Consider the following 14419-nt stretch of genomic DNA (forward strand, 5'->3'; position numbering starts at 1 on the left):
GTATTTATTTGTTTAAAAGCTTTTAATAGCACGTTACACAAAATAAAATTATTTAATCTAAAATTATTTAATAATTTCTAACAAGATCGCAATAGCGGTAATTTATGTAACAAGTTACGAAAAGTTGAGAAGGTTGGGTTACAAAGACATTTTCCAAACTTCTCTCACACAAGGTTATTTTCCTAATTTTCACTCAAAAATTGTGTATTTTGCTTTTTTTATAGTTATTAAACCTTGAACAAACTGTTTCAACAATATACCAACTATAACCAAATCCCTGAAGTAAACTTATATTCATTTACCAGTTACCAGTTACATAAAACATTATTTAACTAGTTGGGTAAAGTAGAATGTTACGTCACTGCGTTTTGTGCATAAAAAGATAATTCATTTAAAGAAGACAAAAACAATTATTATTATTTGATTCTAAATCCTAAACATGAACAGGAAACGTAATTCTATTTATTCAAATAACGATAATTCACAGCAACAAAACTGATTTATTGAAATCTATATTTTAAATTTTTACGCCTATCTAGTGCCATTCAATTAAATATATGCGTTTGTTTTAAATTGCATTCAAATTAAGTTCTTCTGTATTACGTTTTTAGTTGTATTCGGAATGACATATTAATATTTCAGTGCCAAAATGCAGTTTGAATAATTTTCTAAATTGTATTGATTAATTATGAAACACAATATGTTTTGTAGCAAAAAATGCATAAATTTCATGGTTTCATGATTCTTGAAATAGTAATTTTTAATGATGACCGGGTTATTGTTATAAAAGAGAGAGGAGGTTGGTTGAATGTAAGAAACTGTAAAAATGGTATTGATTTGAAATAAAATGTAAAAAACAAGTATGAAAGTAAGAGTAGTGTCACAGAAGACAAACTTAGAAATAAATGAATTATAAAAAAAAAAAATAAATATCACGTGGCAAGCTTCTATATTTTAGACTTTCGCAAAATGCACACACATTATCAATGTGTTATTAAAGTGTGGTTGTGGTCGTTAATAAACTAATAAATCAACATTGTTAAGAACTTGATAATTTTTAAACTAAATTATATAGAAAATTTAAAAATTTGCTTTGGATATGGAAGCACACTCCAAAATCCTGAAATTCTAAAAATCACCGGAAGATAACCTAAACGATCATTAAATTCGACAGAGTTTAAAGATATTTTTTTGAAGATCAAATGCTAAATTAATATTGAACTTAAACAGATATAATTGTTTAATATTAATACATGATATCTCAAAAGGTGGCAATTGTTTTGTGATTTTTTAATGGCCGGCACCAACGTATGTAAGGTATTTAAGGTATTTAAGGCTTAGAGTTTTGCATGTGCTAGGGAAGTTGCAAAATAACACAGTAAAAAGCTTCGATTAAACTACTTGTTTCTACATATGTTGGTACAATCGGCCACAGGGATCTATTTTAACCAAACAGGAGATGTCAAATTATTGATCTTGTTCTGAGTGTAATACCTTAGAATAAGTAGAAAAAACTAGACTAGAAGAAGAGACACTTAATTCCACACATTTATCAAAAGTAAATCACAATCTAAACTCAGTTCTTGGTTTCCCATTTCGGTTAGTAGACAGACATTAGACTGTAACTTGTTAAGATGTTACGTTTTCATCAACCTAGAACCCAAATCATCCAATAAATACGTGATTAACATCCACAACAATTACCTCAGGAAGATAGTTTCCACATTTAGGAAAACCGTCAGGAACTGGTGGCATTTCGTCGTCTTCTCCCACCTTGAACACCAAAGCCATCCCCACTTCGGCATGGAACTCCAAATGACAATGCAATATCCAGAAACCTTCCCAAAATTCAGTTAGAACTAAATATAAACATTTTAGACATCAGACCTGGATTATTAGCTTCGAGTCTCATAATAGTGTAACCACCATCTGGTACGGTGACCGTGTCTTTCAGTGGGGCATCCAGAAGGTTTCGGGTGATGGTTCCCTCAGCTTCCATGGTTTTTACTTGCTCTACGGTTACGTTTTCTCCTACTTTTTCCATTGCCACCACTCTGAATTTGTAGCCGTGCATGTGGATGGGATGGTTGGCATCGTAGGCTAAGCCTTCATCGATTATTACCAGTTCCACAATTGAACCCAAAGGAACCTGTTAAATAATCAAATATGATTTCGTGACCGAAGATCTGCAGTCCATCTAGTAGGTATCGTTGCTTGTCATTACTTTTAAGTAATTCTCTTGTCCAAACATTATACTTGACGGTAATACTTTGAGAATTTTTTCAGAAGATTGCATATGATATATGGTTCAGGGAGGATTAGTAGAAACTTCTTCTTCTTTCTATTACGATATTGAGCAAAATATTTAAAATTTACTTTAAAAGCTGATAAAAGAAGACATGGGGCACTTGATTTATATAAAATATTCCAAAGAAGATTTGCCGACACTAGAGATATTCCAAAATATATAAAAATCTTCTAAAGGCAGATTAACAGATCAGATTGTTCAGCCAATGCACTGAGTCTGGGTCAAAGATGTTTCAAAGATATTAATACGTGTCTTGTAATAAGCATTAGAATAAAATTTTCGATTTGGGTTGGTCATTTATTATTACAACTTAAAATAATAACGTGCAACCATATGGTTACACTGATTATTGTGTTGAATCTTACCTGATAAGCATGAGGACATTCACAGAATTCTCTAGAACAGTTTGTCCCTGTCATAGTTTCCTTATTGCAGAACATATCTGAAGTAATTTCATCCCTTTGGGACAACAGAGGAAATGAAGGTATTTTCATTGAAATATGGTTGAGTTGTGGTGTTAATACCTGGTTAGTGTCTGGTGACACTAAACATGAATTTTTATTTATGCAGTTTTCCCGATATATGTGTACTTACCATCATAGAATTCGTATCCAGGGCCGTAGAAATGAGGATTGTCAATTTGGTAGAAATCATAGGCTAAGTAAAACTGATAGTCTGGCTGTACTTTTAAACGTTCATCCCAGCCTCGGACTGACGACAACTGGGGGATGGTGAGGTCGGAATTGTCGATCTCAGTACCTTCGTTCAAAGAGTTAATTTGCTGTTTTGACAGTTAATTTTTTAGTAAATATGTTTTGTTTGATAGTGTACAACACCCACCCTTCCTGATCTTTGACAATTATCGTAGTCCGGCACTGTATCTGGGTAGGCTCCAATTTCGATACTGCGCAGTAAGTTTTCTTTGTAAGTTTCATCGATCACTGTGGAATCTATTAATAATACTTTATAAAAATAAACCCACACCTGTAAATAAAGCAACCTTCAACTGTAGACCCGATAATGGAGCTGTCGGAATATTCCAAAACAGCCACTTGAAACGCTTTCTGATACCGTTCGTCACAGTCCATTAACCCCCGGAACCTCATCCAGAATAAGCCGTCTGATTGGTTGGCGTTCAAAACAAAATCAAAACGTTCTCCAGCATAGGCCACCAATGAATCGACTGTGGAACAGACAATATATAAAATTTTTTCTTCATTTGATTACGTTCTCATAACATGTACCTTCAGTTGGGAAGATATCTTCGCCATCACTGCTAATCACTGTGATTGTATGATTGTCTACCGAAAATTCAACAGGACAGTTCAGGAATCCGGCACTTATTAATCTGAATCGGTATTTGTAACCCTAAAATAGGAAACTCATTATGATACTTTTGTTGTTTTTACGAATTACCCAATTTGCAAAAACAACAAAAAATCATTTTTTGGTATTAGATATAAAATAAGAAACTATTGATTTTAAATGTCAGCTAATTAGGTAATAATATAAATTAAGAATTCAAACTAAAACACTTATTACGTGTTCCACGAAAAATCGTGCAACTGGTGTGTAAATCGTTTCATTGTTATCCAATGTCACAAACTCCTTATTTCTTCCCATTCCATTGACTATCAAACTCCTAGGCGTATTATCTCCAACATTGTGATAGTGAAATAGAAACTTTTCCAACCCTGACACCACATCCCAGTCAATAACGATCAAAGTGTGCTCAGACAAATCATAATCGTACAAATGTGTATGAGAGTTATCCTCGTCTGGTACTCGAACTACTAAAGGACCAAAACACCCGTCCACTCTTTGCATTCCTACACAAATTAAGCCGTAACTGTCAACTGATTTAATTGTGAATGTTATTTAGTACCAAAGTGAGAATGCCAAAAGTGTGTACCAGCCTGCGTGACTTTGAACTGGTACCTAAAACTGGTCCTAGGTAGAATAGGGCATTGAGTCACAAAGGGCACCCCATCCATGTAAGGGTGATCTGTCATGAGTTGTCCGTGCCAATGAATGGAAGTACTGTCGGACATAAGATCGTTTTCCACGTCCACAACCACCATATCATTCAAACACACCTGGAAGTTACAAGTTGCAGTTTTTCCTAGCTTAATGGTGAAGCAGTACTTCAATAGCTGGTCCTGGAAGCATTCTATTAACTGCAACCACAGATCTATAATTACCATCCCCTGGTATACAATCAGTTCTTAGACAGTCAGTCTGATTGTAAGGGCAGTCGTGACAAGCTTTGGTCATTGTATAGTAGTTTTCGATTTTGAAGGTATACTCGCATGTTTTGGGTTCTTCGTTTGCGATGCAAGTACGTTTACAAGGATGAGGGTCTTCCTCCTCACTTCCTGTTACATCATGAGGTCACAAATTAAAATAGAATGTCAGGTTAGAAAATGTAAGTAGCATTTCAGCATATCTGTTGAAAATCTACAATTTAATATGTCACAATACTTACTTAGTTTATAACTGTAAGCAAAGGCAACATTGCATGCTAAAAGCAACAGTACAAATACTTGACACTTCATATCATCTGAAAAAAAATCAATTAAGTAAATTTTACTTGCTTTTTTCCTCCATTATAAATAAAATAGCCTGACCATTTGTGTTGCGTGAAAAGTATGAAAAACGGTTTCTAAATTTTAACTTTTGATTTGCTTGGAAATAAGTAGATACTTAATCACAAAAAATTGCAATACGATAAAATATTTGTGAGTTAATTAATCCCACTTAATTGCAGTTATTGATTTAAGTATTAATTTATAATAATTCAAGAACCAATGTAAAACAACCAATATAACCAGTTATCTACAATCAGGTAAATCCAAATATACAAATCAATCAACTTGTTGATAGTCCTATTTTTAGCAAAGAATAAAGTCTGGAACTTGTTTGCAGTTAAATTTTTTGGGTTGCAAATACTTGCATAAACCATACAAGTTTTTAATAAATATATAGATGAATTTGTCAACAATTTTGGGAATAATAGAAGTTTGAAATAAAACGTTTTTGAGATATTTTTTATATTTTGAATTGATGCCTTGAAAATAGTACTTTTTAAAACGAATGGGACACTTAAAAAGAAAGTCAAAAATTGGAAAAACCCGTTGAGGAAGTTCTTTGAAGATATTAGGTAAAGATAAGAAAATTTGACTTGAAAAAGATTAATTTATCGCAAATTGGAGATAATCAATTAACCTTCGGAAAAAGCCAATATGATAATCTGTATGACAAGTAAGTAGAGGTGTAAAAATCATATTGATTTTAGTCCGTAATTGAGTTTTTTTAGAATGAAGTGTATACTCAAATGTCTCAAAAAAAATATTCATTGTCAAGAATCACCACTTGTATAGGTAATTGACGTGTTGTAATACAAGTAACTATGTACATACAATTCTACAAGTTTGTGCAGTATTTGTTTATATCTGCTCATTTTTTATGAGATTAAACAGTTATAAACTACTCACAAAAATAAAGGGTTTGGTTATTTTTAGCTGATTCTGTCTCCGAAATACTTTGCTTTGAAGCTTTTTGAAGACTTATTTCTTTTAGAATCAGGAATATATTTTATTCTCAACCAGGTATGTAATAACGTTATTTCTTATGTGTAAACCAGGTGGAAAGATGAAAATTACCTGCTTTTACTTTCCACCCGGGTAAATGTCACTTTCCACCCGGGTGAATGTCAATATGCGTTTTGTCATATCTGGGCTTAGTTTTTATAGTTAAGAGACTGTGCCGCCACCTCTGCAACAGCTCGCAGCTCAGGTGATGATGAGTAACATCTGCGTTTTCACAAATCTCCATGTTAAAAGCACTTTAAGAAACGTTTCGGCTCAAAATATTAAAGACTTAAAGACAGAATAGCACAATAATGACGTTGTCAAGATTGTAAACAAATCACCAGTCGTTTATTATGGTTGAAGTCATAACTACTCGTTGTTGTCCTATACTACCTTATTGTTAGAGACTATTAGCAATCACTATTTCAACTGAACGATTTATTTAAAAGTTCGATGAGATTTTGATAAATGGTTGAAAATAAAATAGTCTACAAACCACGGTAGAACGTTTAATTTCTGTCTCGAGATAAAGTTCACCTCGACTTCGTCTCGGCAAACTACCTAATTTCTCGAAAAAAATCAAACACTTTCCACCTGAGTATGTAATATACTATTTCGCATTTTAACCCACTGCATTTGGTAGCTGAAATAATTTTAAAACATTTGTTCATACAGGGTGTTTTAGAATACGTAGTACCTACAAACTTATAGACCATGTAAGAAATGTAAAAATGAGCAGAAAATATTCTACATACAAATATCGTCGGAATTTTAGTTTTGAGATGCAGATTGTTCAAGTTGTGCGAAAAACAACATTAATATAAACTACAAAGTTGACACCGATTGAATTTAAACAATTGATTGCCATGATCATATATTCATAAACGAATTGTATGACTTTAACTATGACCAACTTTGCCGATAACTATTTGACAATTTACTTAATGTTTAAATGTTTCCTCTTTACATTGTCAAAACATAGGAAAACTTTGTTTCTCCATACAAACGGAGCTATCTACCGATTGTGTCATATTGGAATTAATTAGCTAAGTGTGTGATTGAAGTAGTAGTCTATTTTCACACAGTGGAATTGTATAAATCAGGGATAACAGTAACATACAGTCAGAATTAATATAATTTATGATGGAGATGACTGTGTTACTCTTATTATTTTTTTTCTTGTATCTAGAAAACTACAGCTTCAATGATATTTGTCTATAAAACATTTTCTGCTCGTACTTGCATTTTCTACACGTCCTGTAAGTTTGTAAAATGTGTTCTGTAGCACCTTGTATAATAGTATACTTTAATGGATTAAGATGATATCTCGAGGTAAGTTTGGAAGTTTCTTACTTGGCAAAAAAAACTTTGAAATATTAGGTTTAGAATAAAAATATTTCATTAACCATCCATTATGTCGCTAATTTTGTTAATAATGACCTTCTGGTCTATAATGTGTATTATGCACTCATACTCACATAATAACTATCATTCTAAGCTCGTTGAAGAATAAATTATTACTAACTTTTTTTAACAAAACCAATTCATTTTTCTTCATCAAATTCGGTCAAGGTAATGAAAAAATGCAGGGTGTTCAAAATTACGAAATATTTTATTGTCTCAATTAAAAAACTCACCTAAATTTTATGATATCAGACACTACAACACGAATGCGACAATTAAAGTAATTGAATCATATTTATGCACGTATGGCATTTAAATCTTATGTTATCATGCACTTTAGATTATGTACACCCAATTTTGTAATGATTTTTAAGCAAGCAGATATTATCGTCAAAAATTGACATTCTCAGGAAAAACCACTTTATTAGGTAAAGTATTTAGTAAACGAACAAGAGTGATATAAAAAATTCTGAAAATCTAAACCATTTTTAAAGAATTTTATTTATTAATAAAAACCCGTTACTATTATCAGAACAAATGTCAATCAGCATGTTGACAAATTAACGTGCATTACCAATCTAATTTATTAATTGATTCTAGGATTAAAGATTGCAAATTTGTATTGACAAGAAGACTTTTAGAGACATTATCTAATGTCTTTAAAATAATATGGGTAGGTTTTGCTAACTTGTTATGATATTTTATGGATAAACAAGAAATGTCCCAGCTAATTAAAATAGTGGAAAAAAGAGTCTGAATTTTGGCTTGAAACTCAACCTACAAAAAACAAAGTTAATGGTAATAAATTGCATTAGCATAGCTTTTCTCCAAAATTTATCAACTATTTTTTGAGATAAGTTATGCTAATGCTTCATATTTGTAACACCATGTATAGGGTGTGAAATTATCAATATTCCAAGTTGCTCACCCAATTTACAAAAAAACAAGCATGGGACAAGTAAAAATTCTATTTTTTGTAACTTCTATGTTCTATGAAGAAAATCTGCACAACACCGTTCATAACAAGCTATTTTTTGCTGTTTTTTAAACTTAAATTGTAGAAACATTTCCAGTGACTACAAACGAACACGTTTGGACACAAAATTAGGGAAATGAGTAAGGTTAATATTTCATGCTGACCCTTGTCAGAGTGAGTCTACAAAGATAAGTGAAAATTTAGAGTGAATATCATTTTCGTGCACGCTCTTAAATCTTTCAAACATTTTTCCAACTAAAAGATAAAAAAACCGAGCAAACATTTTTTAAAGGAAAGTAAGTGTTTGCAACTAAATCGCCTCCATTAAACTTTGGCAATAGCCAGGTGACTTGAAAAGACGCCAAACTCTAGCAATTTTTCCTTCACAATCCATGGGAAAATGAAACACGTTTTCCCATAAAACTCAATCGTCGAACGCCTGAATAAAGCTCGTTTTGTTCTCAGGATAATTTTCGTCCTCCTGTTGCAAGTACTCGAATCGACGGTCTTAAAGCTGGCAATTACATAATAAAACCGTCACTTGACATTTTTAATTAACCGGAAAACCGGAATGGAGAAATACTGTCGGGCGAAATGTAAAAAGTCCTTAATTTGTTGAAACCATCCGTTACAGCTGTCGGCTTTTTTATTCGACGTGCTCCTTGGAATAACCCGACTTTTTTGACGAATGAAAAAGAAACGCCGATCTGAAACGTGCCATTTTCGGTTAGGATTGTAAAAATCAACTCCACGAAAAAAATCCTTCCTTATTATTATGCACGCCCAGCTAGCTAGAAATAAACTTGAGCTTAATTGAGTTTAAAAGTTTTTCCTTTGAAAGGTGCTGCTTTTCCGTTTAAACGGTTCACTGTGGCTGACAGTCCGGTCCACAGAGATGCACCGAAATTTTCTGTTTATGAATAATTTTAATGAAGGGAAAAAGGTTTTGAAGCGTAGCCCAGGGCAAAAGGACTGAATCAGTAATTTGCGATTTAAATTATTTTTCTTTGTAGTAAAATGTAGCTTTGCAGTCTGTTTAGGAAAAAGAAAGTTTGGTATACTGGCTTCAAATAGAATTTAAATGATGAAACGAAACTAAATAGTAAAAAATTGGGGCGAAATATTTTTCATGTAGCGAGTTTGTGTTGTAGGTTTTTCTATTATTTGGGTGAGATAAAGGCTGCATTTGTTTTCAAGTTTTTTTTGCAGCTCAGAAACGCCTAAATGCTATTAATGCCTCCAAAACTGCCTTCTGATCCCTAAAAAAAAGTCACTAGAAGCTTTCAAACAGTTTTTTTGCAGCCAAAATGTCACCAGTGTCTTTCAAACTGTCTACTGAGTCTTGAAAGTTTTACAAGTTCGACTTTTGCAGACGACACCCTGTACAACTCTTCGGTTGTTTCACCAACAATTTAATTTTATTGCGTTAGTTTTCTTTCAATACTTGTGACAATGATTCGTACAGAACATCAATGCAATATGACAGTGAAAATACGAAAAAAAAACTCATGTATTTGCTGAAATAAATATGTTCCAATAGGAAAACCTATAAATGTTGTGCACGTTCCTGATGAACTGCAATATATTTTAGACGTATCCAATGCAGCTGTCAGGAAAATATTTCAAAATCTATAAAAGCAATAATTCTCGACATGGTTCATCGCTCGCCAGTCTTATTGGCTGCAGCTGTTTGAAAAATGTAAATTGTTCCCGTCAGGTTATACAATTTTTCGTTCGCGTTGTGCCTTTAAATTTATTTTACTTACTTATCGGTGAAATAGTTCGAAAAATTGGCTCATCATATCCTTTACTCACTTAATGGGAAGCTTTTTTCCAATCCAGAAACTTTTAGTAATCTGATTAGTTGGATTACTCATTAGGTCTTCTGGTGATATCTGAAGGATTACAGAAATAACTACTTAAGTAGTAAGTTTTAAAAGATGGCTATTTAAGTAATAAAGTAGCAACTAATTATTTAGGTATATTAGTTTTATTGTGAAAGTTTAATAAAACGTTTAACTTACAAAGCTGACCTAAACTAATTTGTTTGTAAAATGCCTGACTCTAAATCCGCATATTTACATTTTATGAAAATCTGATGGAAAAGCTATTTTCAAACCGAAAACTGTATGTGACATCAATTTACATTTCATACATTCCGGTTGCCATATCCATATAAACTTTTTCTATAGCAAAGGGCCAAAAAAAGTTATTTGAAAAAATAGCCCCTCTAAATTTAAAATTGCGTCATTCCGCAGCTCGATTTTCTGCAATTCGAAAAAGTTTTAATTGGACTAGCAGGATTCGCAAAACAAACTTTTCGCGCGCGCATTTAAAAACCTTTTCCGCTAATATATTGAAACTCATAATTAGTTGCGAAAATTAATAAACATGCGGTTAAATTTCGGAAAATTGAATACAGAACTTTTCTCACTCCCCTTTTTCGTTCCTGTGTGGAAACTGAGATAAAATTCACGAAAACTTTCTTCGTGTATACCCGCAATAAGCTCATCGCTTTTCGGATGAACGCTGACAGCTTATTTACAGGAAAATAGATTATTATGGAAAATTTTATCCCGTTAATTCAGTCCTAAAACCCTACTAAACGAACTGGCGTTTTAATAGAAATATATTGTTAAGCTTCTTTTGGATGTTACATCAATGTCATACCATAATGATATAGTATTATATCCGGTGTCAAATAAATGTTGTTATTAATTATTTTAAGAAGTAACTTTGTCTTGTATTTTCCATCTTACCAACCTGTATGCACCTGTCCAGACATGGAGAATTTTAAGGAATTTTCGAAGATTTCAAAAGAATGATGATACAAAAGAAATTTGAACTATTTGGAAATTATAAAATGCTAGTTTCTTGGAGGCAAATTTGACAGTTCGGCCATTAAGAAACCCTTTTATACTTTTCTTACATCACGTGACAGCTGTCATAACTGTCAAGAGCCATTCACCTGCGTCCTAAAACTATAAAATAAGAAAAAATTGTTAATTTGAGGAGTTACACTGGAAGTTGTGTTTACAGTTCCATGGAGCTAAATTTGACACTTCTGACGTTAAGAAACACTTTTATACTTTACTTACCTCACATGCCAGCTGCCATAACTGTCGAAACCCGTTCACCAGTGACTTGAAACTAAAAAATTAGAAATAGTTGCTAATTTGACGAATTACACTGGAACTTGTGTTTAAAGCTCCACGGTGCCGCAATTTGACAGCTGGGACGTTAAGAAACCCTTTAATACTTTGTTTGCATCACGTGTCAGCTATCATAACTGTCAAAACTCACTCACCAGTGACCTGAAACTATAAAATGCCAAATAGATGTGTTTCTTTGAGGAATTCCACTGTAAGTGGTGTTTACAGCTCCATGGAGCCAAATTTGACAGTTCTGACATTCAGGCAGATGCAACTTTTATACTTTTCTTACATCACGTGACAGCTGTTATAACTGTCTAAACTCGTTCACCAGTGACCTAAAACTAAAAATAGTTGCTAATTTGACGAATTACACTGGAAGTTGTATTTAAAGCTCCACAGAGCCAAATTTGACAACTGGGGCATTAAGGAACACTTTTATACTTTGCTTTAGTGACGTGACAGCTGTCATAACTGTCACCATGACCTAAAAGTATAAAATAACACATAGATGTGTTTCTTTGAGGAATTGCCCTGCAAGTTATGCTTACAGCTCCATGGAGCCAAAATTGTCAGTTCTGACGTTAAGAAACACTTTGTTTCTTACTTCACTTAACGTTACAATTGTCAAAGCAAAACTATAAATACAATGTTCAGTGATTTATCCAAGCGTTACAACTATTTTGGATTATTGGTAGTTATGCGTCACAGCTGGGTGACTTTTGACATCTATCAGGTGACGTAAAATACATATCAACGTGTCTATTAATGTCACAACTGTTAAATTTAACTATAGAGCTATAAACACTACTTGCAATGCGATTTATCGACTTTTTCCACCTGTATTGTCACCAGTCTGAACCAAACTTCCCAGGTCAAAATTCCCTTGAAGCAAATCGCTACACTAATAGGAATTCACGTAAGGGTTACTATTTGTGGTAAGCAATAATTTGACATTGTTTACATACACTTACCACTAAAATATTATATTTGAAAAAAATATATTGTGTGATAATTAATTTAAGCTTAATATTATGTGGTTTCATAATGCATCTGAGGAAAGAAAAACTCCTCTTTTCAGTGGTGCAAAATTCAATATTCTATGAAAAACGTTTCGCAGTTTTGCAGTCATTTTTTGATTTTCGCCTTTTCCTCTTTTTTCCGAAGCTTTCTCCTTGACTAGCATTCTTATTTAGACACCCTGTACAACTATTATTTTGACGAAAACTAAAAATCAACATAAAAAACGTTCATGGCAAATAATATGAATCAATCTCCTCAAATCAAATAAAAGAACAATAAAATATTATCATCACTCTAAACGTCTGAAGTAATGTGGCATAAAACGTGATGGATAGCAAGCGCCATTTTGCGATGATGGATCTTCTTTTCCAATACAATACAAGGTGATTCTATTAAAGTGTTATTTTAATAATTTTGGGAAACTAATAAATATTACTTTTGCAAAATTTTGGAAGTATGTTAATGAATTTGTTTCAAGTTCCAAATATCAAATTCTGCTTGTTCTACTGTAAAAAAAAGTTTTTTAGTTAAAACAACTAATAACAAAAGTTTCCTAGAATCTTGAAGGAATTTCGAAAAAAACAAGAAATTCTATTTAAAATTCCTCAGTTAATTGTGAGGAAATTTGGCTAAATGTATATCTTTCTTAGTTTACCAGAACTTTTAATAAAACACTTTATTTGAATCACTCTGTATCTGGACCATTCTCCCGTTTATTTATTGTGATGACGTACACCGAATCCAGTCCCTGTTACTAATTAACGCTTCTCAAGCTGCATGTGAAGTGTACTTAATGGAGTTCGCATTCAAACGGAATCGAGGCCTTAATGCACATTGCTTAATATGTTAGCGTTTCTGCTTCAAGTATGCGACAACAATTAGATGCAAATTATCACATAACTAGTATTTGCAATTTCATTAAAGCACGAAAAATACCGGAAATCTCATATGGTTGTGATTAGTGGCAGCTTGTGTTCATTATTGAGGAAGAAGCTAATATCTAAACATTAAAGTCTAGCAAGATGGTCACAAACGCAATACTAAATACCAGGCTAAACTATACAGACTGTCCGAGCCAAGGATGTACTGCATGAGGATCTTCCAAACCGAAATGGATACAAAGTCATCATTTTATAACTTGGTAATAACACTTACGTATAAGAGTGAAAAGTACTGCTTTTTGATGCTCGACACGAAGCGTAGGAATCACTCGAGAGTAACGTCACACGTCACTTTCAGTGCAAAAAGCTGTACTTTTCACTCTTCATAAAAGAATAACTATTTCAATTTTTGAAGGATTTCATGAAGGACTTTTCGTTTTTTGGAAGCAAAAATGCATTATTTTTGAGATAAAACATGCAATTGTTTTGACACACGTTGCTTTGACCATAAATTACTCCCTTACTTGACAAGTTACGTCAAAATCTCATAGAAAATAAAAGATAGAGCAGATTTCAAGCTTTTATATTAAAAGTTTCATTTTTTACACATAATAGCACAGTGTCTATCTACAATAATGTGTAAAATTCTCATAAATCTCCTTCATTCATCTTGGTTAGGTTAGGTTAGGATAGGTTAAGTTAGGTTAGGTTAGGTTAATAAGTAACCTATTTCACCTAATTTAAGGTCCTTTGAAATAAATAGCCCTTTGCTGTGCATTGGAACCCTCCTGGAACAAAATAAAAATTGCCAAAATTGCACTTTTTGTATAGTTGGATTTTTACCTTTTGAGAATGACGTCATCTTTTTACATCTTTGTTTCTCGCATATCAAACATATGAAATAAACAATTTTAGCAAAAAAGTCACGTTATTAATTTTGTCATCCTGTCAAATTAAAAACGTTGACATTTACTGTCACTTTGATATAAACAAATATCAAAGGTATAAAAATAATGCGCTACAATGAGCAAGCCCAAATGCTAATTCTAAATGTGCTGCTTTTTTTGGAGTACAAAAAGAAACAG

General features: G+C 32.7%; 2 protein-coding genes across 3 annotated transcripts in view; one reads left to right on the forward strand and one right to left on the reverse strand.

The window, feature by feature from the left end:
• The window catches only part of LOC145740189 (protein amalgam-like), a 181679-nt gene that overhangs the window by 133482 nt on the left and 33778 nt on the right, over nt 1-14419 (forward strand). The gene's annotated exons all lie outside the window — the stretch shown is intronic.
• LOC145740188 (multicopper oxidase 3-like) lies at nt 1531-7614 on the reverse strand. 2 transcript variants are annotated; one of them, XM_081995554.1, is made up of 13 exons: nt 7536-7614; nt 4794-4868; nt 4454-4683; nt 4194-4404; nt 3851-4137; nt 3553-3676; nt 3309-3491; nt 3149-3249; nt 2903-3089; nt 2674-2852; nt 1888-2149; nt 1705-1838; nt 1531-1653 (listed from the first exon to the last, which is right to left on the reverse strand). In XM_081995554.1, exons 2-13 carry the CDS (start codon nt 4861-4863, stop codon nt 1630-1632), a joined length of 1992 nt encoding a protein of 663 aa, XP_081851680.1. In that variant the 5' UTR covers nt 4864-4868; nt 7536-7614; the 3' UTR covers nt 1531-1629. The 2 variants fall into 2 exon arrangements, with proteins under 2 accessions (XP_081851680.1, XP_081851679.1); XM_081995553.1 differs by having other exon boundaries at nt 3149-3258; nt 7536-7613.

Source organism: Ips typographus, linkage group LG1 (genome assembly GCF_016097725.1).
Source record: "Ips typographus isolate SLU linkage group LG1, UJ_Ityp_2.0, whole genome shotgun sequence".
Lineage (NCBI taxonomy): Eukaryota > Metazoa > Arthropoda > Insecta > Coleoptera > Curculionidae > Ips > Ips typographus.